At 41.2% G+C, this 27846-nt stretch overlaps 2 protein-coding genes across 4 annotated transcripts; one reads left to right on the plus strand and one right to left on the minus strand.

Annotated features, from left to right (window-relative positions):
• Nucleotides 1–576: 576 nt before the first annotated feature.
• smc4 (structural maintenance of chromosomes 4) lies at nucleotides 577–22824 on the plus strand. 3 transcript variants are annotated; one of them, XR_013964591.1, is made up of 25 exons: nucleotides 577–725; nucleotides 2018–2190; nucleotides 3161–3354; nucleotides 4027–4218; nucleotides 5332–5508; nucleotides 8066–8230; nucleotides 9078–9205; nucleotides 10315–10455; nucleotides 11075–11225; nucleotides 13405–13569; nucleotides 13678–13911; nucleotides 14110–14295; nucleotides 14418–14579; nucleotides 14990–15215; nucleotides 15903–15982; nucleotides 16109–16261; nucleotides 16736–16862; nucleotides 17142–17331; nucleotides 17804–17948; nucleotides 18586–18759; nucleotides 19353–19535; nucleotides 20314–20546; nucleotides 20711–20894; nucleotides 21764–22041; nucleotides 22437–22824. XR_013964591.1 is itself a non-coding variant. In XM_080771957.1 (24 exons), the coding sequence occupies exons 2-24, from the start codon at nucleotides 2028–2030 to the stop codon at nucleotides 21935–21937; spliced, it is 3927 nt and encodes a 1308-aa protein (XP_080628083.1). In that variant the 5' UTR covers nucleotides 577–725; nucleotides 2018–2027; the 3' UTR covers nucleotides 21938–22824. The 3 variants fall into 3 exon arrangements, 2 of the variants coding, with proteins under 2 accessions (XP_080628083.1, XP_080628084.1); XM_080771957.1 differs by having other exon boundaries at nucleotides 21764–22824; XM_080771958.1 differs by lacking the exons at nucleotides 577–725; nucleotides 2018–2190 and adding an exon at nucleotides 2393–2452 and having other exon boundaries at nucleotides 21764–22824.
• Nucleotides 22760–27743, minus strand: trim59 (tripartite motif containing 59). The gene is made up of 5 exons (XM_080771960.1): nucleotides 27698–27743; nucleotides 24810–25130; nucleotides 24463–24684; nucleotides 24124–24333; nucleotides 22760–23762 (listed from the first exon to the last, which is right to left on the minus strand). Exons 2-5 carry the CDS (start codon nucleotides 25056–25058, stop codon nucleotides 23148–23150), a joined length of 1296 nt encoding a protein of 431 aa, XP_080628086.1. The 5' UTR covers nucleotides 25059–25130; nucleotides 27698–27743; the 3' UTR covers nucleotides 22760–23147.
• Between the last annotated feature and the right edge of the window lie 103 nt (nucleotides 27744–27846).

A 27846-nucleotide genomic window follows, 5' to 3' on the forward strand; every position in this document is an offset into this window, starting at 1 on the left:
GGGCGGACCTTTCGTTCCTAGGCAACAGTTTGAATGAACACGTAGACACCGCTTTCCATTTTGAAAAATGTTGATAATGTGCATGTGCATTGTGCAAGCTCGATATTAGTAGAAACTAGACAGTAATAATGATTATAATATTTTATGTATTTATAAAGCACAGTTCATACAAAATATAACTCAAATAACAGCTAAATGAAATGATAAAACACAAATGGGTCAGATGAAACGAGGAACGATCATAACGTATTAGTTCAGTTCAGCACGTTATTTTTGAACATCAGAAGGATTAAAAAAGAAACAGAAGAACACAGAAGTCAGAAAGTACACTGTGGAGTGAACCAATAGTCTGTATTGAAGAGAAAGCGGAGCATCATCAGACCACCGACACCGCCCCCCTTTTTGAATTTCATGTTTTTTTTCCTCTCCCTCTCTCCTTCTTGCCCTTTGAACGTTCCATCCATGGTGCCTTGCGTCAGTTATAACGAATTTGGTTTGACCAACTATCGCGTGAGCCAGTGCTCCGCCTATAGGAACTCGAAGAGACGGAGGTCTGGCCACGCGAGATGTGGTTCGACAGCAACAGTTTAGGCGCCATTTATAAGTGAGGATTTTTCAAGTCAAGAGGAGTTTGAAATGACCGTGGAGGACTGAAGTTTGTGGATTTACCGATTTAAACAAAAATTGGATTACGACGACTTCGTTTGTTTTTAAACACGCTATAGGTGAGAAATAATACTTACCGCGGGCTGCGCGTAATGCTAAATTAGAAAAGCAATGGGGGATTTTTTTTTAAAACTGATGCAAGACAGCGGGCTTCGTTGCGTTGCTTTCATGTAGTTTATACCTTTTTCCTTAGCGTTCTGCTGGTTTCAAACATTTGGAACTATTCTCATTCTGTGATCGGTCACTATTTTCTTTACAGCGGATTAAAAATTTAGACAATCGGAACTTCGGAAGCAACAGCGTTATATATATATATATGTTTTAAATCATAACATGGAGGGCTAGTAAAACGTTCAGTCACTGTGATTAGTTCGATATAAAACTCATCTAGTTTTCGATTAGCTTGTCGTCTTGTCAAAGTGGGGAAACGTTAGCAGAGAATGTCTAGTATTTCAAATGATGACTATTGCTGCGTAGCCATGTTACCTTGCTAGCTAGCATCAGTCGCGCACGGTGTGAATTACAGATGGAACCAGTTTGATGCCGAGTGCACAGATGTAAACGATACATTGATCTGTCGGGTTTGCATTCTACCGTGGCCAGCGCTCACCACAGTTACAGTTGATGGATGCTGTGTTATTGCACGTTGACTAGTTAATCTGACGTCCTAGTTATGTAAGCTAGCTTCGCTCAGCTAGCCTAGTCTCTGACGTTACCCCCCTCCTCGACAGACACACACACACACACACACACATACACACACTCTCACACACACACACACACACAGTTACGTTTAGGCCAGTCTAATATTACGCATAGGACCTCATACTTACTCACCGACAATCTATGCACGGTTAATTCTTTATAAAACTCACGGAAATTACATTTTAATTAGCCCCCAACGTTATTACAATGTTATTTGCTACATCCTACATTTGCCCAGACTATGCTGTGAGTGGCAACAGTGCCCCATAAAATATCCCACGTCACAGATGCTTATTCGTTTATGCTATTTGTTTTAGATCAAATAATATATTTCATAGTAATAATCGCGTGGTTCTGCCTCTTGACCATTACTATTCCATCTTTATATAATTCACTTTAGTCAGGTCGTGAACTTCTTGGGAAGCCGGGGACCTTCCCTGTTTTGAATAGTAGCCTACGTTTTGTTGTTAGAATCGACGTGTTTCACACAGATGAACATATCTTACTAATGGTTGGTGATTAAAGCCGGGTATAACGGGGTGGCTACTTTGTGTGACCTTCAAAAGTGGAGTTGTAAGATTGACAGGCGCAAAAACCACTCACGGATATGCGTCTCTCATTTTTTCTTCACCAATGATGTCTTCAGACTTCAAATCATGCCATCTAAGCATAGAGCATCTAAGACGGCAAAGAGCTCAACCGCCTCCGCCAAGCACAGAGAGAAGGGGTCGCAGCCTCGGGATGACTCTGAAGACGAGCTGGATGTGCCCCCCCAAAAAACCAAGTCCAATGGACAGGAGGACGCATCGCCGACAACTGGCAAGTAACAAAGACTGTAGTGAATCTAAATAAGTTGTGTTGTGTTCCTCAATGGCGATGCGTGGCGTTGATTGAAAGGCTGCACTGGTCGGGGCCAATTGGCACAGTTGGATAGTTTTCCCCCCCTTCTTAATTCACAACACGTAGGTTGATTGCTTGTTTTTTTTTCGAGTGCAGTCATCAATAAATGTCTCTTATAATTTCTGAAATGATTATGATTGCGTCGAGTGTGCTTATGTCCCGATCACTTTCAACGAACAAGGTAATTTCTTTGGGTAATGAAGTGGGGTTTTGTATACTGGCTTCAAAAGAGGTTTGATCTCTTTTTGTTAAACTTGGAACGAAATCGTTTTTTAATTTGATTTTGTTTACCCAACTTAACTTAAGATATGCAAAGGCATTTGCATTTGATGTCTAATTGGAAATGTGTAGAATTGTTTTAGTGAGTGTTTTGTTGAAATAATATTTACAAACCTCGACTATATAGCTTGTTTATTCCTGTGTGAGTACAATAGATTTTTAGACTTGTGTCGTTTTGTCTCTGTATGATTCTAGTACAATCGCTTGGGTGATACTGCAATAATTTGAGCAGTTATGGTTATTTGGAATTGCTGAAATGTTGAAAGATGATCGAAATTTTCTCCTGTGGTTATTTATCATCGACGAAAATGAATGTAGCGCATCTACAGTAGTATGTATCAGCGTTATTGGTGGGAAGCGTTTGTCATCGATTTTTTGCTCGATTGTATAGTCAGTGTGCTCTTTGTTTTGTTTTTGGTGGCTTTTATTTTATGAACAAAGAAATTGTGTAAAATCAACTTTCTCGGCAGTCGTTGTTCCCTCACTGTGATCAGCGCGCACAGCTTATGTTTTGTTTGTTTGTTTTGCTCCTCCACCCCTCCCCCATTCTCCACTGTCCCCACCTGAAATGAATCGCACAGAGGAATAAAAGTTTTACTTTTTGTCACAGATGATCCGTCTCTCGGGGATGGAGTCGAAGCGGTTGATAATCGCAGTTTGGAAGAGATTCTCGGTAGCATCCCCCCACCCCCGCCCCCAGCAATGACCAATGAACCGGGCGCTCCTCGTCTGATGATAACCCATTTAGTTAATCGCAATTTTAAATCCTATTCTGGTGAAAAGACTCTGGGGCCTTTCCACAAGGTACGACAAAACACGATTTGACTATTCAATGAGTACTGATATTTTGTAAATGCTTTTTTCCTATCAGTTATTAACCCCTATTTGCAGGTATTGCCAATGTCTTTGTTATGTGTTTATATAATTTTCAGTACAAATATATTGCATATACTATAGTTATAGAGTAACTCTAAGGGGGTCGTTTTTGGCTGGGGACCCCCAATAAATGCTTTGACCATGTCTTGTGATTTATTTTTAAATAATCTGGGGACCCCCCAAAATAATTTGGTGACCCCCCTCCCCCCTGTGGTCATGACCCCTAGGTAGGAACCCCAGCTCTAAGACAAGACATGTATATTTAAAATGTGCAATGTCATATTTATTTCCTGATGTCCATGTCACACTCCTCCATTTTGATTTAATGTGTATGATTTTTAACCAGTGGTGGCCTAGATGTGTGCTTTTGTCTTTTCTTGACATTAACTGAACTTGCCCTTCCTATTTTTTTGTTTATTTTCCTCCTGACTGTACAAATACATTTGCATTTGCATGAAAATAATTTCCTTAAATGCACTCATTCACTCACCTCTTTAGGCCTACACTCTCTTAAAGCACTATTTTATTTTTTAGAATTTTGGAAAAATAATAATTTCTATATCATAAAATGTTTTGTTTTTTTCTCCCTCCCCACTCCAGCGATTTTCCTGCATCATTGGTCCAAATGGCAGTGGGAAGTCCAATGTGATAGATTCGATGCTCTTTGTGTTTGGATACAGAGCTCAAAAGATTAGATCCAAAAAGCTCTCTGTGCTGATTCACAGCTCTGACGAACACAAAGATGTACAAAGCTGCACTGTGGAGGTGCATTTTCAAAAGATTATTGACAAGGTATATCTCTCTCTCACACACATCTGCTTCTCCCAAAATAAATATGCATTCACAATTGAAGTGCATTTGAAATATTTCCATTTTCCTAAATGTATATATTTAATTCTATTAGTTTTTTTCCTCTACCAACATCTTAATGTAGATGCACTTGTCTTAATATTATCACACTGATTGGAACAGAGACTCGATACAGGTGTAAAAGTCAAAACAAACTGCTACACATAATCATTGTCTACTCGTAAAGTTATTATAATTTATACTGTAATTTTGTGTATTTTTAAGGCTTGCAATGCATTAGGGTGTATGTTTTTCATTGAAACCCCAAATACTGTGCAAACTGACAAGTCTAAACCCCTTACACACACACACACACACACACACACACACGCTCTCTCTCTCTCTCTCTCGCTCTCTCTCTCTCTCTCTCTCTCTCTCTCTCTCTCTCTCTCTCTCTCTCTCTCTCTCTCTCTCTCTCTCTCTCTCTCTCTATATATATATATATATATATATATATATATATATATATATATATATATATATATATATATATATATATATATATATATAACACTTGATCTGATTGTCATGGTGTAAAATAATTGTTTCAGACTAATTCAAACTATTTAAACCAAGTTGCTAACATAGGCATTAGTTGTGTGGACCCTTTGTGCTAGAATGATAGTCATACATGCAAGTGAAAAATAATTCTTAGACCTGTGCTTGAAATACAGGCTGTGGAATAAGCATGTAATGTATAAATTATGTTGTCATGTTTCTAATTTGTATTTCTTAAATGTACTTATGAAATTGTAATTGTATCTAATATAAACAGTGAGTTGGTAATTCAATAATTGCACTATAGAGGGTGTACGTGTGACATAATCATCATACCCGGAAGTTATGTGAGAACGCCTACTGAGTGGCAAAAAAAAATACTTTTTGGCCTTGACAGCCCATGCATCCAAACAAAAGTCCTATCTGATTGCATTAAAGAACGTTAAACTCACTTTGTCACTTAATGTGCCACTCACTTTATGTTTACGCATACCCTCCTATAGATATATATTTTTTGAACCCTGGACCTAAGCTGCATTCCTTCCCCCCCCCCCCCAGGAAGGAGATGACTACGAAGTAATCCCAAACAGCAGGTTCTATGTTTCTAGAACTGCCAACAAAGACAATTCCTCTGCCTACTATATCAATGGCAAGAAGGCCACTTTCAAAGAGGTGGGGCTCCTACTGCGGAGTCATGGTATTGATCTAGACCACAACAGATTTCTGATCTTACAGGTAATTGCTGTATTTTCACATTATTACTACTTTCCCTACTCACCTGTTCACTTTGATTTATTATTATTCTTCAATGCCTGCTGTGACCATCCCATTATGTCAAAGCTTTGCTGCTGCTCAGCACTCTCAGCCCATGTCCCAATCCTGCTCCTATCCAAAGTTTGAAAGCTATTTCCCCAAAGCCATTGCCTGTCTCTGGGAATAACCTGTTGCACTGGACTGGATGGATAATCTCTCTGCCAGCCCCTTAGACTGCTATAGCAGCGCATCATGGTTTGAAACAATGTGGAAAAGGTGCGAACCATTATTTGCTGCTTTAGAATTTTAAGGAAAATGTTGCGTGTGGTTTTTATTTTTTTTAGACAAAAAGGACCTGGCTGGCTATGGTTCAACAGTTAATGTAGAATTTTTGGTGATGTTGCTTGGTGGCAGGATTGACCCACCAGTTGGGACAGGTTGGACCTCACACCTCCCCCTCCCTCTCCCATGTACCTGCCACGCTTTAGCAGCACGTAAATATTGGCGTGTGACAATGGACCCCAACCCCAATATTGGCAGTGCTGCTTCAGTGTGGCCGGATAAGACACTCCATTATCATGGCTTCAGTTTTGGTTTACTTTATACCCCCTCTTTCTCTTACCCCTCTGAGTATACAACTACTGTATGTGGTATAGTGTATACTGTATCTTGTATTTAAATGTTCCTCATTTAGAATGAATAAATTTAAGTTATCGGAACTGATAAATGGCTGCTTGGTACATGAATGTATTGCATGATTTTACTGATTAAGTTAAGATTTTTGAATGAGTTGAAATAGAATAAAATTACTTTTATTTTTATTTTAGAACCAAACCTGTATGATTAGTGTGTAAAACCAGTGTCCTGAATCTTAAATTGTATAGTCTATTGTTGGTGTTGGTTGAAAAGCCTTTGTCCTGCTTTTTGGTTTTGTGGTTGGTTTGTTGATTACACCCGTCTCATTTTTTATATATATATATATATATATATATAATATACACACACACACACACAGTGTGTTTGTCCATTCTCACTGCGTGTCCTTGGGTGTGAGGAGAATTTGAGCCCCATGTCTATGACATGGCAGCAATGACTGAGGCAGGAGGCTTTAGCTCTCAAGGTCACTTTTTTATGAACCTCTGGGCTGGCTAAGGAGAATTTTGTGCGTTATCAGTCAGAGCACAGGATGACACTTTTCCAAATAATGTCCGTTGGGGGGGGGGAGGAATACATGTATCTGCACTGCAGGTTTAGGCAAATTAGATTTACTGTAACTTTAATACCTTATTTAATATAGTGAGCTTGTAAGCCGTGTATATATGTTCAAGCTGTCACTTTGCTTGTTTATCTGTGAAGACAATCGGACTGATTAATTAATCGTCCGATTGATTAGACTGATGCCGATTAACTAGAATCGATACGATGTGTTTGCCGTTTAATCTCCCATATATATATTTATATAATGATGATCCCAATACCACAATTTCTGTGTATACCGATACCAGAGAATAATTTATGATAATTTAAATATTTTTATTTTACATATTTTTGTTGTGTTGTTAATCACAGACTCACTCAAACGTACACTTTCAGTTTGTGCAACTCCAAAGCAAACTCCACATACCCCAAAAATGTATTTACCTGCCATAATGTCAACCCCTTACCCCTGTGTCGGATCGATGGTTAGATATTCACAGATGAAGGGCCGATGCGATACAGTATCGATATATATATATATATATATTATATATATATCTATATCTCTCTGAACAGATCACATGTGAACCGTATATATATATTAAAAAAAAATCCCATTCATACCTGTATCTTAAAAACGAAACTGTACAATACCAGTTCTATTAAACAAAATATTAAGATTTTCAGGGCAGGTATGCTGGGAAGTTTATTTATTAATTCTATTTGCAGCTTTTCAGTCAAAGCTTCTTTAAAATATTGCTTTGATGATATTAACCTTAGAAAGTAAGTTGTTTTTTATTAGCATATGCATGCATTCCATAGTGCTAGACCATATGGACATATGACATCAACTTGCGACAGGAGCAGTTCCTATTGAGTGAAAGATGCTCTAATTATTAAAGAAATATAATATTGAAGGTGTTTATTTATTTATTTTTTAGTTGTAGAGGGCAAGTATAATGTTTTAAGGCATGTTTGCCAGGGATCCTTTTAAGAAAGGCAGATGGCCAAGTTGTTTAGAACAGAGGTGATTCATTTCCATTTAAATGTGTTTACTACTGTTTTATTTTAATTAAAATTAGTTTGATAAACTTAATTTACTATGAGGGTGCATAAGGAACCGAGCTACATTGACCACACCTGTTAGTTTTGGCACAAATTAAGATTTATTTATTACACTTAATTGGTGATTAATTGCCAATGTTGCTAGTTCTAGTGAACCTGTGATTTGTCCAACATCTGTATTCCACTGTGTGTGTGTGTGTGTGTGTGTGTGTGTGTGTGTGTGTGTGTGTGTGTGTGTGTGTGTGTGTGTGTGTGTGTGTGTGTGTTCTGTCATCAGGGTGAGGTGGAGCAGATAGCCTTGATGAAGCCTAAGGGTCAGACAGAACTGGATGAAGGTATGCTGGAGTACATGGAAGACATCATTGGATCCTGCCGCCTGAAGGAGCCTCTCGGAATCCTGAGTCGCCGAGTTGAACTGCTCAATGAGCAGAGGGGAGAGAAGGTGAAAAAGACTCTGATAGTGTTGAATTGGCCACTTCCCATGTTCTGAATAGGGATGTGTCAAATGAAAATCGATTGTTATAATTTCAATATTAACTATTAATCGACTAGTCAATACCAATAATGCAGGCACACTTTGGTAGCCCTGTAGCCCTGTACTCAACATTTCACCATATAGCCTTCAATTCACCTGCAGTAGGCCTAAGCACAATACAATAAATGGTATGCTCTAAAATGTAGTTGCTATGGGCAGGGTTTGGATGACATAACCTTTGCAACAGATTTTCTTGTGAATCATTTGATCCATCACATTGGTTGTGGCGGGAAATTAATGTTCATCGGTTACTTTTTCAATTATTTAAACAACTGCACTGTAGTCAGCAATTTATGAGACAAATTGGAACGGGATGCCATGGAGATATTTTTAGAACCAATGGCATGTGGTTATTGGTTTTTATAATAAATAAGAGTGGCGTAAGCATGATGGGGAGGTCACGCTGTTTGACTGCTTTTATTTGTTATTTTGTGAGTCGGTGTATATAAAATTGTTTAATGTCATAGAAACACATGTTTGACTTGTAATGGTAACATGCTTAGCATCTACATTCTTTGTCTACATGTCCTTTAGCTTCAACCACGTGTCTGTGGGTGGGTGTGTCGCTTCAGTGACTATGATTTTGTGTAAGTCGTCATGTGTAGAAGTTGTTTAGGGGTTGGAGTGATGGATCTGCAATAACTGATGTTGGTTTGGTGTGCTAATCCACCAACATGCTCTTGTAGATGACATTCTCCACCAGTTATTACTTTAACAGTTTAATATATTTTCTTTACTGTATGCTTTGTTCCAGTTGAATAGAGTGAAACTGGTGGAGAAAGAGAAGAATGCCTTGGAATGTGAAAAAAACACAGCGTTGGAGTTCCTCACACTGGAGAATGACATCTTCAAACAAAAGAGCCAGCTGTGTCAGTACTACATGTGAGTACAATGCCACACATGTAGTTTCTTCAACCAACCAACTGACTAATAACACTTAACCTTTTCTCTGCTTTCTACGATTATAACCATACCCCCTAGGCTAGGGTACGGCATCTGCCATCTGCGTACATTTTCGTAGACAACCGTATACTCTATATATGAAAGCGACGACTGTCAATTTTACCTTTTAGTATTGCTCCGGTTGCTATAGAGACACACGGGGACTACACATTTCACGCCCCCTATGAGACAACGGCCCCACTTCTGGTCCGTTAGAACGGTGTACTGCAGGCCAGCCCCCAACTGTAGTTGGCCTACTTCTAAAATAATCCAAAATGAACTGAAGTCTATATTGATTTGAATAAACGTATGTTTCCAAATGTATGAAGTGTCTTTGTCAACATATATTGTTTGCTCAATAGAGGATGTATTTCACATTTAATTTACCACTTGAATTTTTACCACCTACCGCGGAGCTCTGACGGTGTGTTTTACCGGCTATAAACTATAATGAACTGAAAACCTCAAGGGATGCTACCGTGACGTATATACAGTGCAAACCCCTTTAACTTGAAATGTACAATGCTAGCACTTTTTAATCTCTGGAGTATTAGTATAGTACATTGTGGGTTGTATATTCAGATGGCAGGTATGTGACATTGAAAAGGACAAATCAAACTTATGGGAAACTTTAACACAAACAAAATCGCTACAGCCTCAGTAATGGACCAGTGAAATTAGGGTATTTTATGATGCCTCTCATAGGGATTGCATTGACAGCTGCAGTACACCGTTGAGACGGACCAGAAGTGGGGCCATCTCATTTGGGGGGCGTGAAATTTGTAGTCTCAGTGTGGAGAGCCTCTCATGAGGAGAGCTAAGGAGTATGAGATAACGGCTAACAATCACTGTCCTCACAACAGCCCCCACCTCCCTGAATAACCCTCACAACAGCCCCCACCTCCCTGAATAACCCGGAAACTAAGCGAGGATCGGAGAGTGAAAACTGAACATTTTTCATAACTAGTTGTCTGACATTAAACAAACGAGCCCATCAAGCTAACCAATGATAATCTATAATCCTTGTTTATCTTCTGTGTTCTCAATAGTCATGACCTGCAGAAGCGTGTGGTCAGCAAAGATGAGGAGAAACAGAGGATCTTGGAGGACACTAAAGAACTCACTGAGAAAACGCAAAAGATGGCCGAGGAGATGGAACAAAAGAACAAAGAGCTAAAAAATGCGGAGAAGTATGTTTTTCACATTTTCCGCAAAAACATTGATTTCTTGGTGTTAAAAAAAAGATAGGACTAGCCCCTCCTATATCCAGCTTTTAGTGCATGTTCACAGTGACAAACTTTTTAAATTCCCATTGACAATGAATGGAAATTCTTACGTCATAGTGTCTGAGCAAATGGACATAGGGCTCTATTTTCGTCCATGCTAAACCCCTTATCCCTAAACTTCCTTCCTATATTTTGAAAATCATTTTTGAATAGTTCAACTAGCCGATCTACATCGACACGTTGTGAGCTTGTAGATTTTAACACAAAGCATGGATGAGCATAGTGTCTGTCTATTTTACTGATCTTTTATTTATTTACTAAATCGATTAGTCTGATTAAGCACATAACCCTGTATTATACTTTGTTGCACGATTGTGCTGTACAGAAATTGTTAAAATAGCCGATCCGCTATTTTCCTTATTGTTTTCTGTTCAAATCATTTTCAACATCATTTCAAACTTTCCTCAATTAAGATTAATGAAGTCATACAGGTATTGTCTTATTGATGTAGTTTGCTATCTGATACGAGAGTTATCTGTGTTTGAGCTGGATGGGACCCAAGTTTGTGATGTTCCTCTGCCAGTAAGCAGAACAAGATTAACAAGTACATCGAGGCCCAAAAGGAGAAGTTCAGGGTCCTGGACATGCAGGATGTGACTGTTCGTGAGCAGCTTAAAGACACCAAGAGCAAGACCAAGAAACTGCAGAAGAAGCTGGAAGAGGATACAAAGAAGGTGTGTTATTAATTGTTATAAGTTGTGTATGCCACAATTGCACACGGTTCATTCGTCATTTTAATCTGGTTTAGCAGTTGTTTTTCTGTTCTCTGCAGTAGCTATGATCGTCACACTCATTAGTAATAGATATCGTACTCCTCGCATTCTCCCAATTTAAAGCATAGATCATGAAAAGGTGCTTTCTAATCAAACCGCAGGAGGCCTTGGGCGTGTATATACACCTTTATGGCTTTTTTTTTTTTATTAAAAATAAATCTCTTTATTTTTTTTGCCTTTCCTTCTGCACCATACTCCTTGTGTTTGGTGTATGCTGTTCACTTCCTTGTTTACGGCTCCAAAAGAATGGCTCGTAACTCCTAATCTAGGGAGCTCTCCGTGGTTTTGACAAAAAGGACTATGTTCTGTCTTCATTTCTGACTTCAGCATGCATCTCGTTTGAAATATAAACGCTTATAGAGAGACTTTAGCATGACCAGTAAGGTAAGAACGGAAGATTATGCCTCCCTGGTTTTGGGGGGGAACGGAAGGGGGTGACCTTTAAAAATCTGCCATTCCCACATATCTGCGGGCACTCTAGCGCCTATATTTTGAAAGATGCTGGCTGCATTGGTTGTGTTAATTACTTGCGCAAGCAGAGCGCGCAAGTAATCGTTTCGCTTGGTCTCTTCGAAGTGAAGCCAAGTTTTCTTCAACCGTAAGTCTGTGCCTGGTTTGCTGGGACCAGTTACAACATTACGTCATCCTTGAGAGAGTACATGGTGTGTATATGACGTAATGTTACAAGTTACAAGTTTGCGCACTAGTAGGCCATTTATGGCCTACTAGTGTGCAACAAGCAAGTATGCACTCGGCAGAGTGCAGTTCTAGTTGTGGCTGTTTTGGGGCTGTAAATACAGAACATGCTTATAAACAAACACTGTTGCAGTGTACTCAAGACAAGCACCACTGCTCTTGTCATTTTAGTTTTATTCAGTTGACTTTGTCACCTGGCCAAAAATGTAATGTGGGCAGTATAAATCCAATTTGACCTGTAGAAACGAGATTAGTTGTGACTTGAAGGTTTACAGAGCCCCCCAATACCAGTGATTAATTGTATTGTATAATAACAAATTATTGATTCCTATCAGTACCTCCAAGTAAAGTTTTTACATCCTCTCATTCCTTGGTGGTTTGGTTTGATTGCTGCTGCGGTGTGTATCACTTTACAGAGGCTTGTTGTGTCATTTGTAAGCCAATGAAAGACAACACGTTTTACTATACAGATTATTGCACTTGTTCTTACTTCTCGACATGGAGTCTATACTAGTACCTACACTACATAGACGGTAAAGGGCCTTTGTAAATAAATTCAGGTTAATCACAGAATTGGTGAAAGCTTAATGAAGCTCAGAATGTCTGTCCTCTGTCTGACCACTAGGGGGATGTGAAGCTACTGGCAAATGGCAGGCCAAGTTGTAGCAAAAACTTAGACCTGCCTGCTTGACTTGCTTCCACACCTTTGTGGCACTCCTTTGTTTCACCAGCTCTCTGTCCTGGTCTAAAGTTGTCATCTCTGCCTCACTTACATGCCTCACACCCACACAAATGCATACAGTTAAGAGTTTCCCTCTTTCTCTGCTCTAAACCCTAGCTGCTGTGGCCCGAGTGGTTGTGCTTTGGCAGTATGTTGGTTAGTGGGGGGAGCTGGGCAAACGCAGTGCAGACCTCTGGGGAGCAGTGTTCTGCTGTGTGGTAGTCAACTATGGCCTGGCTTGTGTAATGCTCCCAGCAGCCATATTCACTTTTCACCGGCAGTTAACCCTGCGAAACATGGGCTACATACTCACCACTCCTTCTCTCATCTCTGCCTTGCCAAGCTGCAGACTGTACCAGTCTTAACCAAGACTCGCTCAGTCCTGACTGTGTGTTTATAGTTGATTACAGTTGTGTGCTTTGGACTGATTTTTTTAAAAGTCTAGCAACATTCGTCTGTAACTGACACCAAACTGATTAATTTTCTCCCTCTTGTCCGCACCCAGCTCTGTAAAATGAAAACTGAGGCATAATTATGAGGTTGTGATTTACATATGAGAGCAGCTATGTCCTCGACTCGAACAAATGCAGGTGTTATGGTTGCTGCTCAGATCCAGACTAGGAAACAAATGAAACCTTTTTTTCCCTTCTCCTTCCTGTCCAGTTAGAGGAGGTGCGCAATGTGCCAGCAACCAGTGAAAAGACTATCTCTGAGGCAACGGCTCGCAAGGAGGAGCTGGAGACAAAGAAAGTTAAAGAGGAAGATAAATTGAAGGAGGTGCGGGAAAGCCTTAAGCAAGAGACCAGCGGCCTGCAACAGGACAAAGAGGTATGTGTATGTCTGCATCCTGCACATTGTCAAATGCTGTTTGGTGAGCACTTAATGTTACTAACCCTTTCAATTATTGGTCTCACCCCGGTCATCTCCTTCTCCCAGACCAAGGAGAAGGAACTGCTGGAGCTGAGCAAGGCGGTCAATGAGACCCGTTCATCTGTGGATCTGGCTCAGAAGGAGCTTGACATCTATTTGAGCCGCCACAACATTGCCTTTACGCAACTCAACGGGGCCAAGCAGACACTGCAGAATACCTCGGACATGCTTAGGGAGCGCCACGCTGCCATCAAAGACCTGCAAGTCAAGATACCACAGTGCGAAGAAGAGCTCAAGAGGGTAAAGTGTTTGGGTCTGCATTCATCAATAGACGTTTTTGCACTATTAGTCTACCAATACCATAGTCTATTTATCCTGGGTGTGTTTGTCTTTGCTTCATGTCACTGTGTCAAATACACACTTGTTCAGTTTGTAGGTCTCTCATAGCACTCTCATTTAATAATCCCTTCCCTCATATTGACATATTCCTCTTTCTAGGATGTGGTAGAGATGTTGCAGATTTCTCAGGTAGACAGCCAGACCAGTGAGATTGTGAAAGATATGAGGCAGAAAGTGGAGGAAGCCAAGAGTTCCATGTCTTTCAACCGCAGCCGGGGTAAGGTCCTGGAAGCCCTCATGCAGCAGAAAAGGAGCGGCAAAATCCCTGGCATCCTTGGAAGACTGGTGAGGGCCCTCTTTCAGTCCACTTAAGTTGCTATCTGCCTAATATGTTTTTTCACTTGAGCACACTGAATTTACAGTTCAGCGTTTTAACTGAAGGTTAACTTTCTTTAACTTGGTTCCAGGGTGACTTGGGTGCCATAGATGAAAAGTATGACGTAGCCATATCGTCCTGCTGTGCAGCTCTAGACAACATTCTAGTGGACACCATCGACACTGCTCAGGAATGTGTCAACTTCCTCAAAGCGCAAAACATTGGTTTAGCCACCTTCATCGGCCTTGACAAGGTAAGATCACTTTGACTTTTCTGGAGATAGAACATTGTAATAAGAGGGGCTGTTTGTGTGCATGTCACTACATTTATAGTGCACACTGCCTGTTGGCAAGCTTCTCTGTCAGTTTAGAGAGAACCTGTGTATTACTTATAAAAGGACTGTATGTAGGTAGCTGGAGTGGTCAATCCCACCTGAATCCTAGTACTTCTCGGATAGTCGAAGGACCACAATGTTGGCAAGGTTGTCTATTGCCTTGAGCCCTTTAATTTTAGTTGGTGGGGAGTGAATTGATCAAACTCCAATTTTGAAAACCTCATATATATGTCCACATGGGAGACACGGCATCATTAGACCCTGTCTTGCTTCTAGAACAGCTGCTTTTTGACATTTAATCTAAAGACATTGTCCCATTTCCCACCCAGATGAAGGTGTGGGAGAGAAACATGGCTCCCATTTCCACACCAGATAACAGTCCTCGCCTCTTCGACATGGTGCGGGTCAAGGAAGAGAGCATACGCCCAGCCTTCTACTTTGCCCTGAGAGACACACTGGTGGCCAAAGACATGGACCAGGCCACGCGGCTGGCCTTCCAGAGGGATAAGCGCTGGAGAGTGGTCACCCTGCAGGGACAGATCATTGAGGTGGCAGGTGGGTGGATGGAACAACATTATATTTACCAAACCTGAATATGTTTACTAAAGAGCTGGGGAGACTGGAAGACTCCTGTGAAGTGCTTTACAGAATGATTCATGATAGTGTAAAACTCACTACATCTCGGCTCATAACAAATATGAAGTGGCACTTGTGTCAGTACAGTTTGTACAATCTAATCTGTCATAGCTGGACGAATAGTTGATTGCACATTATAGGCCAACGCAAGCCTACACTAGCGACGTAACTCACGCAGGGACTCTGTAAGGACTAAATAACCTTGCGTGTTTTGTGCGTTTTCTCTCACCCCTTCGCAAGGCAAAACGGACTGTCGAGACCTTTACTGAAGGGCCACTCTATTGCATTGAATACTAGCAGAAATGGAGCTTTAAACACTTATTTGACAAACAATCACTTGCGCTACAATTTTACGCATCAATCTGCAATTTGTTTTCAACTGGTTGGCTATACGGTATGTAGAGCAACAAGACCATAGGTTTAGAATGATGCCTAAATATAATGATACTGTTGTGCTAACTGTTTAAGAAACACAGTGCCGGGGCCTTCTTTAACATTGTTTCACAAATGACAGATGGGACTACCAAAGGTTTTCAGTTGTGTTGTGAGATTTGCTTTTGCTTTAATCCCTGCATTTGATCCCTCTTTTTTGACCTTGTCTCACAGGTACCATGACTGGAGGAGGACGAGTTGTGAAAGGGAGGATGGGGTCCTCGATCAATACTGAGGAGGTCTCCCAGGTGGAGGTGAGCCAATAAACACATGCAGTATACCTATGGTATACAAACACCCATGTTTCTTGTATGTGATAATTGCCTCTGGGAACTCGTCATTTAATAGATAAACATGACTGTTTTTTGTTTTTCTGGTAGCTTGACCGCATGGAGAGCAAGCTGAATGAGAAGCGGACACAGCTACAGGACTGCCAGGAGAAGAAGCTGCAGCTGGAACAGAGAGTCCAGCGCCTGCAACCACAGCTCAGAGAGATGAAGAACACCCTGGAGAAATACACCAACAGCATGACTGTATGACATTTGCACTTGTAGACCGTTTCCAACTAACGGCTAATGTTCAATCCCATTAATTTATGTTCAGTTTCATGGCTACCAATAACATAAAAATAACAGCTTGCCCTGGAGCAATTGTTAGTTTGGCTAGCTAGTTATAATGTTCAGTAATCACTATAGTGAGAGAGAAATGATACTGAGAAATTATTTTGGGTTATCTCCTTCCAACATTATGTTAAATAGGTTGGTCATGGCAAACCTACTTATCCTGTGCTAACTACAGAATAACATTGGTCATACTCATAACATTGTCAGATTAACAGCCAAAGGTTTTAGCCTGTCTCGTAGTAACACGAGCATTCAGATGAAACTGTCTACAGTCTACTATTTAACCACTTAACATTCCAAGAGTAGGACAACATATCTCGGTTCAAAGTAACCTGTAATCTTTTGTCACCATGTGCTGTCCTCTCCCATCCATCTTACATACAGACTCTGGCTGAGCAGGAATCCCAGTTAAGGCCTCAAATCAAGGAGCTAGAGGCTAAAGTGCTGGCTGCTGCCCCGGACAAGGCCAAGCAGAAACCGATGGAGAAGAAGCTGGAGGCTTTTAAAAAGGGTAGGTACTGCTCAACACAGTGACATCACCCTGAAACACCATGCTAAGACACCTGTGTGTCACTGGTTAGTTGGCTGAGCTCGATATAATATATCCAGCGCAGCCAACTACAACATTATGTTGTAGTAGTACTGAGGTGTTTTGCCTGCCTTTGTAGACTAAGACCATTGACATCCACAAATGTAGTTAAAATAATTCTTTGCTTTTTAAATACTTCCTGTTCCTTTATCTCCTACTTCATCACTAACCTTTTATTTGTATTGCACCTCGCTCTCCCAGACTATGATGCCGCTTCTAGCAAGGCAGGGAAGGTGGAGACTGAGGTGGAACGACTCCACAACCTGATTGTGGAGATCAACAATCACAAGCTGAAGACACAGCAGGACAAGCTGGACAAGGTCAATAAGGAGCTGGATAGCTGTTCGTCCGTCATCAACACGGCCCAGGTGGCCATAAAGACTGCAGAACGGTGAGCAGATGAGACGCATGGATTAAAGTTCTCAGTCTCTACAACTTTCAGTCAAAATTGATATTCCATAGAAGCCAGAAGCATGTCTTCTGTGGAAGCATGTCGCGCAGCAAACATAGCCTATCTACAAGTACATTGGCTGTGTTTGGTTATTATTACTTTAAGATTGGAGGACATGGCCATACAAAGTCTTTTGTTGCTTTTGTGGATTATGGATACAGTATATGTCATGACCAACAATCATGTTGTTGGTCATCCTTGATTGGAAAGCACTTTGTGTCAACAGCTTGTTTTTAGATACTGTGATGTATAATTTATACTGTATATACATTTAATTTGCCTTCACATACCCGCTGGCAACTTGGCTGTATCCTCTACTGCAGTGTTTCACAAACGCTGGTAGGTCGCAAATGCATAAAATGCTGAAACGTTTGGGAACATCTCTAATGTGTACTTTTCGCTGTTCCTTCAGCAACCTGAAAAAGTGTGCGGACGGATTGAGTCGTGTACAAGGGGAGCTGGAGGAGAATAAAAAATTATTATCTGAGGTGACTGAGCGGCTTAGCAAAACGGAGGAGGAGGCAGAAGAAATCATAAATTCCTACAAGGCGGCGGAGGTCAGTACTATACCCTGTTTAACCCTTATTTATTTCAGATGACACATTGCCCATTTGTTCATGTGAGGAATTGTTTGACAGATACCTGTAAAACAGTCGGTCTCTGGCCTACTTGGTTGAATAGTGAACATTTCATTACAATCATACAAATATAAACTAATCATTGGATCATGGGATTAAGAAAACTAAATAAACACCGAACACTAACTGCCTTTCTAGCTCAGTCTTGTAACTATCTGCTGAAAGAAAGTGTTTTTCCACGGGCAGATTTGGCTACTATGGTAAACAACCAGAAATGAGGAGGTGCTAAAGGCCTATGGCGGTGAACAATGAAAAAGGCTGCACACTATGCTGGAAATGTATTGTACAGAAACCAACGTTTCGACCTGTGAGGTCTGCTTCAGGGAAACTTAAGGTCTAAACGTTGGTTTCTGTATAATACATTTCCAGCATCGTGGTTACAAGTGTGCAGCCTTTTTCGTCTCAGATTTAGCTACTATGTCTGCCATTGATGCTAATGACAAAAAAAATGCATGTGAAGTTCAGAGTAATATTCATAGGGATGACTAAATCTAGTTGGCCACTCACATTGCTTGGTCGGGAGGAACCTGTTGTGTAATGTTTTGTTGTCATGTAGGAAGAGCTGCCTGACGTGCAGAAGGAGGTCCAGGGTGTGGTGAAGGAGATCAAAACCCTGCAGCAGCAGGAGTACGCCCTGAAGGAGGAGTCCATCAATGTCCGCGTCAGCATTGAGCAGATTGACACCAGCATCAACGAGTCCAACAACAAGATTAAACACTGGCAAAAAGAGGTTTGTCCTTTTTTTCCCTTTTCTGCATGTGAATTACTGCTTTAAAGGAGAGTTTCGCACAAGCTGTTTTCTTACCGTATATGAAGACTCGTATCCATTCGTCATTGAAAAAAACATGCCGAGCATTTCATAAGGAATTAGTGGATTTACCGTCCATGTGGGTCAAATGCTAGAACTCCTATTCAATCGCGCAATTGGTTTTAGTTTTTTGTTTACATCTGATCTAGATGTGACCGGTTAGTCCATGACATGCTGTTGCTGCACTCTTCCTGGTTAGACCCCTCCTACGCTTTTCTTAAAGGACCAGCTTTTAAAGCCAAGAGAACCTCTTAAGGAACATAATATACAATCAGCCATTTAGCAGACACTCTTATCCAGAGTGGAGGATGTGTCTCAAATGTTTGATTAAGTGGCCAAATAAAGTACTACTACACAATAACTGGGGTTGCAAGTAAGAAAAATACCTTGCATTGCATCTATGTAATTAAGTGTATAATAACAATATACATTCTTGAGTTGGCACAGAAAGGGGTTTTTCTTTATGAACATGATATTATTGTCACATTAAATGCCCTCTTCTCCTTTGTTTTCAGGCCTCCAAACTGTCCCTCCATGCCATAGATGGCCAGCCAGCTGAGACACTATCAGTGCTCACCCCTGCTGACCTGGAAGCAATTAAAGATCCTAACAAAATTACCAATAAGATCTCCTTAATAGAAACACGTTGTACAGAAATGAAGCCTAACCTGGGGGCCATTGCTGAGTACAAGAAAAAGGTACGCACAAGTAGTGCCAGCCTTCCTAGTCCTGTCTGTGGTTGTTTTTTAACGTGTATACATCTAGGTTATATTCTCTTCACATAAGTGTGCACACATGGGGAAAACGCACACGCATGCCAGTGATGCCACTGGTTCCTCTTAGGGTTTATAGCACCGGTTGACTCGGCGGATCCACTCCTAAAGTGCCTCATGGATATTTTTGCAATAACAGTTTTTTATATACTACATGAGAAAAGACTTTGCCTGCTAATTGTGTCTAGTTTCCTCGATATTTTGATCATTCCATTTATTATATATAAATGAATAGTTTATTTCCATCTTTCAGAGAGGGAGACATTACACAAAAACAGTTTACTTTTAATTTTTTTAGGTTTAGAAAAGTATATAAATATTTTGTAGTTCTATAAGTGGTCTCTTTTATCCCTTTTTTCCTAAACTTTCTATTACCCAGTTTTTCAACTGCAAATACTTAAATACAAACTTCTGTAACCCACTATTAATCCATGTCTCCCAGTTCAGTTGAGCATTTTCGATTGTTATTGATGGGTTGAAAATGGTAGGGCATCATGATATAGGAATTCTTATTTTAGGTCCATATATTTCCAAGCGTTTACAGTGCTATTAACAAAGTTATATTTTTTTTGTTGGAGAAAGGCAAGTATGCTGTGTGTGTGTGTGTGTGTGTGTGCGCGCTATTGGTGTTGGGTTACATTTGTTTGTATCATTAATTGAGCCTTTAAGTGCTGCTTTAAGCCTATCTCTGTGGTGCTCTCAGGAGGACCTGTACCTGCAGCGTGTGGCCCAACTGGATGAAATCACCACAGAGAGGGACAACTTCAAGCAAAGCTTCGAGGATTTGCGCAAGCAGCGCCTCAACGAGTTCATGAATGGATTCAACATCATTACCAACAAGCTGAAGGAAAACTACCAGATGTTGACACTTGGGGGCGATGCTGAGCTAGAGCTAGTGGATAGCCTCGACCCCTTCTCTGAAGGCATCATGTTCAGGTTAGAGAGGTTTTTTTTTATATACCAATAAAAGCGTCCCACTCCAACCTATGGGAGCAAGTGTGCAGTGCAGAAAAAGCATTAGTCAGTTGGAACACAGAATTTGGGCATAATGTATAATAAAGTCTCTTATCCCTTTTCTTCTCAACCCCCTTATTGTCCAGTGTGCGGCCTCCTAAGAAGAGCTGGAAGAAGATATTTAATCTGTCCGGAGGAGAGAAGACCCTCAGCTCCTTGGCACTGGTGTTTGCACTACACCACTTTAAACCAACACCACTCTACTTCATGGATGAGATAGACGCTGCTCTGGATTTCAAGAACGTCTCCATCGTAGCCGCTTACATTTATGTAAGTATTAAAATAAAACTGAATATAGCCTACAGAAACATAGAACATATAGTCTGAAACTCAGCATTAGTTATGGTCGGTCATGATGGTCAAGCCAGCTTGACGGCTGTTGAGTGTACCTGTCAGTTGACATGTCATTGGCCTTTCGCATGTTCATAAAACATGTAGTATACACTGCAGTATCTGTATACTTGTCAGCTTTGACTACTGGTACTTCAGACAGGACATCTGTAACAGTAACCATGCGTCACCAAGCTGTGAGCTGGTTGTCTGCCACGCACTGCCCCACCCCACCACCAAACCAAACACGGGTGAAATAGCGTGGGGTATGAAGTTATATCGAGTGACGTTCGAACATTGCAAACGTGTCAAATAACTGTAGTATGCACTGTCGGGGTGAACTCTTCCCCGTGAGTCTGATCATGCTGCTCTGCAGCCTACCTGGCTTTCAGGGAACAGCGATCGTAAAATGGGAGGGGCGGAGCGGTCGAGCCCTTCCCAGCATGCATTGCACTGCGTGACTGGCATGTCATGTGATTTTTAAATGGAGGTATACAGGAGGGACTAAAAATTAGCTGTTATATAAACGGTGTTACATTGTTTAAATGGGGAAAAAGGGCTTCTAGTTTGTGCATAATGAAACAGTCTGTGTGCAAAATTTAGATCAACTGAACTGGGCAAGCTAATGAGAAGCAGGGGGGGAATAAGACGCAGAATTTTGCTTGTTTTAAGTGGAATATAGCTAAGTGCCCAGGGGTGGATTTTAACCCATAAATTCTGCAGTGGTGAGTAGGTACTTTAGCACTGCACATCACCGAGCACCATCCTTTAATTTAGTATAATATGTTTTCTCTTTATTCTCTGTCCAGGAACAAACAAAGAATGCTCAGTTCATTATCATCTCTCTGAGGAACAACATGTTTGAGATTGCCGATCGTCTCTTGGGCATCTACAAAACACACAACACCACTAAGAGCGTGGGCATCAACCCCAAGACCATTGTCTTCAAAGAGCGTGATGCTGTGCCTAACCTGTGTGCCTAATGGCTCATTCATTTGGATTTAAATTAAACTATTTACTTTTTGTACCTGTTAATTAGGATGGTTTGTTTTTCTACACAAATAAAATCTTGAAAAGGAATATATTTTTGGAGCAGGAGAAGGCTCGTTGTGAAGGTTTTATTATTTGTATTGCTCATACTGTCTAAATTAGTAGCACATCTATGAGGCCATCAGCAAGGCAGCACATAGCTCATTGGAGTTTCACACTGCCTAGAATGTTTTAGCAAGCACCAGTCAAAGTTCCACAGTGATCCATTTAGATAAGAGAACTTACCTTTAACCAATTCTGGGTGTTTTAACTAAGCATTATGTTATACTTTAGCTATTGAAAAATAGCAGATCTACAAGCTCATAGCAGACCTACAGCGAGCGCACCACAAGCTAGTGGCGCGGCACTACTGGCTTGTAGGTCTGCTACTTTTTTTTAATCGTCAATGCGGCACAGACCGCAGAGAAACAATACTCATTGTGGTTTTGTACCTTGCCCCAAAACAAACGCTGCAAAATATACTATTTGAACATTTATTGTAAAGAACTCTTTATTTTATACAAACTGACATTGAAAAGTTTCAAGAAAATATGCTACAATGGGTGTTGGTATCAAGTTGTGTTTACAATTTGATGCCTGCATTACAAGCACCACCTTATAAAATGTTCTGCATTTATATTGTGTAAACCAAGTGTTTAATCGTTAAGGCATAGGGCAAGTTGGTACGTAAGTTACGTGCAATTAAAGCAATAAGCGAGGTGAGACCAACGATGAGGTAAGACTTGGCATAATGGTTGAAGGCTCGACAAGATCAATGTATACCATATTCAATCGGTTGCATTGCACTTTGTTCTACAAATTAAAATCTCTTGTATGTATATACTGTATATTGACAGTGTTTTCATTTTATGCCTTGTTTCTTTTTTCTAAATTTCTTTGCATTCTTTATGAATTCACAAAACTTATTCCGGCTATGGCAGCTAGTAAATACACATAGCTGATGTTGGCCTGTATTCCTCGACAGAAATATTTCTTTGCATTCTTTATGGATTCTTCCATTCGAAGAATTAACAAAACAAATTCCTAGTAAATACACATTGCTGATGTTGGCCTGTATTCCCTGACAGAAAAGTGTCCCAAGGCATGGTGGGTTTGTCCTGAATTAAATGGTGACGTGAAGCTTTCTCAGAGCCAGCTTGGTCTCTAAGTTAAGCTTAGGTTGTTATAGAGGAGAGTCAACTGCTGGTAGGCATTACACCCCAGTGTGAAGAAGATTGAGCTCCATCTCTTTACTGCATCACCCATCTCTGTGTAAAGTAACCCTGTTATCTCCCAAATGGCAGAGGTCAGGTCTGTGCTCAGGCCACGAACCAACTGGCCGAACTGAGAGAGCAAAGAGAATGCCAGGGATGCGCCCCCTATAGGGTTGGCCCACAGAGCCACCATGAGCAGCAACAGCCCCAGGAGAACCACTGCAGGTGTAGGCTGTAGCTGAATCCACAGATCCTGGGACCACGTCTCAGGCAGGCCCTCGCTGACCTCGGCTTCTTGAATAGCCTTCCAAGGACTTGGTTTAGCACAGCAGCACACCCTTGGAATGGGACCCTCATCCAGCCTGCCTATGGTCACAGCAGGCCATTGCTGTTGAAGATACTCTGCTGCACGGGGTGTAATAGATAGGGATATGACAGAGGGCAGAGGAGCTTTGACGATTGCCTCCACCCTCTCTCTGAACAGATGTACCTTCTCCAAAAAGACCAGGGGAGAGTCCTCCTCCTCCACAGATGAGCCAAAGGTTACCAGCTCCAATTGTTCCTCCTGATGGCATTAGAATAATCATCAGATTCAGTACTATGGTTTACTTTAGTATTTTTTCAATCCAAAAACTTTAAACTGATTTTTGATTGTCACGAGGACTGAAATGAAGGTTACTGTATGAAGGTTACATTGAGACACTACCGACCAATACTAAAAACAAGACTATGGACAGTATGTTTTGGCCAATAGTGTTCGTATAGATATAGACACTTGGCCAATTGTCATACAAGGTGAAAAATTATATTGATTAGCAATGTGTATTTTGAAATGGAGATCAATCCCACTATCATTTTGCAGCAGCAAGTTCAACCATAATTTTGAAATGTACACAACTACAGCTGAGCTACAGCTTGTCACACACCTGTATCTCCTTTATCCTATTGATGAGTGGATTGTAAACCTGGGAGATCTCTGTACTGGCATCATCCAGAACCCCCAAGTAGGCATCTCTCTTCTTGGCCAATGCCACTTCTACCCTATGAAAGAATTGATCCACAGCCAGCCGGTCCTTCCTCACCAAGCCTTCACAACGAGCCTTCTCCTGCTCCAGCTGCTCTCCCAGCTCACATACCTGTCAGACAGAAGACAGAAAAGCTGACTGAAGATGCAGCACAAATATGTTTCATTTTGAAAAAGAAAGGCCATGTTTCAAGCAGACTTTCCCACAGTCAACTCATGCACATTCACATAGTGGACTCACATGAGTCCATCGCTCGTCTGACAGTCTAGCCAGCAGACATGCAGGGGTCTCTTTTTCTCTGATGAAAGCAGCGTGCAGGTCATCTATGGGGTGTCCATGATGTTGCCCTATAGTCAGACAAAGCCCACAAATCAGCTGCCGGTCCTGGACACAGTACACATTCAGGGGCTGCCTGGGGTGGTCTGGACAAGATGGGGGCTGAGGCTGGTAGTCCTTTTGGTACTGAGACCGCAGATGAGCAGACAAATGTGTAGACAGACATTAATTAAGACCAAACACAAGTGCCTGAGGTATTTGCAACACTTTAGTTAGCAGAACGAAATTATAACAGTCCATATATTTCCTACTTTTTCAATGATGGCACGCAGCGATACATTAATGGGCAGAGCGTCTACGCCCATTGGGGGCAGCTCGACCACGTTGCGACAGTTGGGGCATTTCAGTGGGAGTCGGAGTGGACGCCAGAAGTTTGTAGAGACCTGAAGCACACTCTCCAGGCACGTCTTACAGAAAGTGTGCGAGCACGGCAGGACACGTGGATCAGAGAACAAGGAGTAGCATACAGAGCATGTCAGGTCTTCCTCCAAGTTATCCATGGTGGGGAAACTGAAAACCAAAACTTTTGCCAGGCCGGCTAACAGTTCAAAACATTCCTTATCCTGCACCACCTGTAAAAGAATTGTATAATTACATGACTTAATAAATGCATCTGATGAGCAAAAAAACAAAGCCAAGTCAAATTGTCATGGACACAAGGTTCAGACACAACATGAATACAAAATTGTGTTAACATTAATTTAAATAATTCATGCAGTCAGTTCCGTACAGTACCTTCACATGCCATGTCCATTCCATTATCAATTTTATTATTTTAGAAGTTTTGTTTTTTGCATTATGCTACCCAATGTCAGTACAGCAGTTATTTCTGTCTGTGCAACGTGACAATGATGAGCAGTTTTCTATCCCACACTGGCTGAGAGCAGTGCAAAACAATTATCACCCTCACACCCTGTTTCTAACCTAACCTCGCATCACCAGACTTTCTCTACATCTGTAAATCACAACAGATACTGGCTGCTTTACCAGTCCATAATCACCAGTAAGACTCCTAAGGGCGAGAAGTAGTAGGGTGAGGTCGCGTGCACGCATCCGCCTCGTTGATGGCGGATGCTGGGCGAGCGCTGGCACTTTGGCATGGGGGGTCAGAGCAACATATGGAATGAATTATGTACTGGGCTGGCCATATAAGGAGTATGTCTTGAGTGTACAGGGTTTGATGAGGTGAGATCAATATGGAATGTCAGAACAGGTCAGCTCCATATATGGAGATCTAAGGGTGGTAGTGGGGACATTCTCTTGAGTGTACAGGGTTTGATGATGGCCCAGGTAGGGCCAGGCCTTAATTTTCAGGCCTGTTGAGAACTCTAGTTTTCGCCAGCTGCCGGGCGCAGCTGCACTAATAACTTGGGGGCAGGCACGTCTAGAGTTAGAATGGACAGGTATCAGTCAAAAGAGAGACATCGAAGAGGAAGGATGGATGGGGAAGGATGAAGAGAGCAGATGTGTGTACAGAAAATACGAGAACAGACCAAAGCAAGCAAAACTGCAGTTACAGGACCTCAGCTTATGTACCGTTGTCCTCAGTGTATGAGTCCTCTCCTCCAGTTATAGCCTGCTCCACACTGTCCACAGTGACAATGGGAGGCCTTATGCCAGGCTCACACACTTGTGTTGATAGGACTGTCCTAGAACCCGATCTGTCCATAGCTGTAAACGGTTAGCTCTTTGGCGCCCAGATTCAAGCTGATGTCAAACACAGCAAACTAAACGTGCGCAAAAACGCTCAGGAGAACCATGAGGACTGGTTTGTTGGTTTAACCCATGGGTGCCCGTAGAACACAAAGGCTGTGCAGGTAGATCACACACAGAATATTGAATTAAAAAAATATTTTGATATTGATTTTGTATTCATCTTTAGGGCCCCAAATCACACCTTAAAAAGCATGAGTGTCTATTTCAAACACAGTGTTTTTTGCCTGGGGGGGGGGGGGGCTCATATTTTGCTACTTGAGAATTAATTGGGCGTTTAAGTTAAATAACTCAGAAACTACAAATTATTTCTCTCCACAGTAAGCTGAATTATAAAATGTGTGAATGTAGTTTCTAGGTGAATGATTGTTTGAGTGCCAATATCTGCCATTGAGAATTTCTCAAATTTGAAAACACTTTCTAAAACTATGAAACATTTCAAAGATTTATTTTCAGGCAAACATGTCCACCATAAGATGAACCTAAATAGCTTTGAATGGGGTTTCTAGGTGTAAGTATGTAGGACTAGTAGCATGCCAAAGTTTGTGCTATTGACAGTGAGAATGCATTGGGCGTTTAAGTTAAATACTGGGGGTCATATTTTGACAGCAGAAACTGCCTGTCATAATTTCACCACCTCCCTATTCCAAAGCCCCCCAGGTACATTATATATTTAAAGTATTTTCAGCAATGGTAAAATTATTTTTTCAGTGGGTAGATCTTGTTGAGCTCGTCATTTTGAAAGTAGATCTCAAGTCATAAATGTGTGGGCACTGGGCACCCCTTTAACCACTTGAACCCCGGTCCCTGCATCAGTCAAGACTCAAGGGCATCCATATTCTGGGGGTGAACATTTTAGGCAAAAGGACTGTAGCCTGCCCTACTGTACTCAACTGTATAGATGTAGTACATCTACATTACGTTGTGAGGTTGTAGATAGGCTATTTTAGCAGAAAACTCAGACAACCATAAAGACGTAAACGGTAGCCTTATATCAAGACTATCGCTATGTATTTTATATAAAAGTCCAAATTGATTCAATACATCTACGTCTTGATATGAACTATGACGCTTCAGCAGCACAATCTAATTTAATTTCACTGAAGACACAAAACTACGTGGTCATTTTGCAGATAAACAACCGATAATAGCCTAAATCTCATGGTTCAAAACAAATTTAAACTAAATTGTATTACTAGTATAACGTCTTCCTTGTCTTTAGTAAACAGCTCACCCTTCCCACCCTTCCCCACACAGGCGAAGTTATTGTTGATCCTGAGTCTACCAGCAAACAGTAACATGTGGTAAATAACATGTAACTAGAGGTAAAAGGATATATCGTTTTAATCCACCGCAGTGGTACTGTAATAGTTTACTCTTTTGTGTCTAAAAACTGTCCCTATGTATTATATTTGTTGGAACTCACCGTTGCGCGGTTGGAGCTCCCTCTTCTTCTCTCCCAACATTCCAAACTGCTTTTGCACCCCAATTGCGCATGCTCGCATCTTCAGCGGATTTGAGTAAATGGTGACGCCCCCAGTCACTGCGTTTTATTGAGAGGTTAGGGTTAAGGTT

Source organism: Protomyctophum bolini (genome assembly GCF_963924005.1).
Source record: "Protomyctophum bolini genome assembly, chromosome: 9".
NCBI lineage: Eukaryota > Metazoa > Chordata > Actinopteri > Myctophiformes > Myctophidae > Protomyctophum > Protomyctophum bolini.

What these genes read in the sequence shown, in the direction of transcription:
- smc4 (XM_080771957.1), top strand. Translation starts at nt 2,028, where the DNA reads ATGCCATCTAAGCATAGAGCATCTAAGACGGCAAAGAGCTCAACCGCC. An exon ending in AATACACCAACAGCATGACT is followed by an intron (nt 16,262 to 16,735) that starts GTATGACATTTG and finishes TCTTACATACAG; the next exon opens with ACTCTGGCTGAGCAGGAATC. An exon ending in TTGCTGAGTACAAGAAAAAG is followed by an intron (nt 19,536 to 20,313) that starts GTACGCACAAGT and finishes TGGTGCTCTCAG; the next exon opens with GAGGACCTGTACCTGCAGCG.
- trim59 (XM_080771960.1), bottom strand. Translation starts at nt 25,058, where the DNA reads ATGGATAACTTGGAGGAAGACCTGACATGCTCTGTATGCTACTCCTTG. An exon ending in TGCGTGCCATCATTGAAAAA is followed by an intron (nt 24,685 to 24,809) that starts GTAGGAAATATA and finishes CTGCGGTCTCAG; the next exon opens with TACCAAAAGGACTACCAGCC. An exon ending in ATAGGATAAAGGAGATACAG is followed by an intron (nt 23,763 to 24,123) that starts GTGTGTGACAAG and finishes TAATGCCATCAG; the next exon opens with GAGGAACAATTGGAGCTGGT.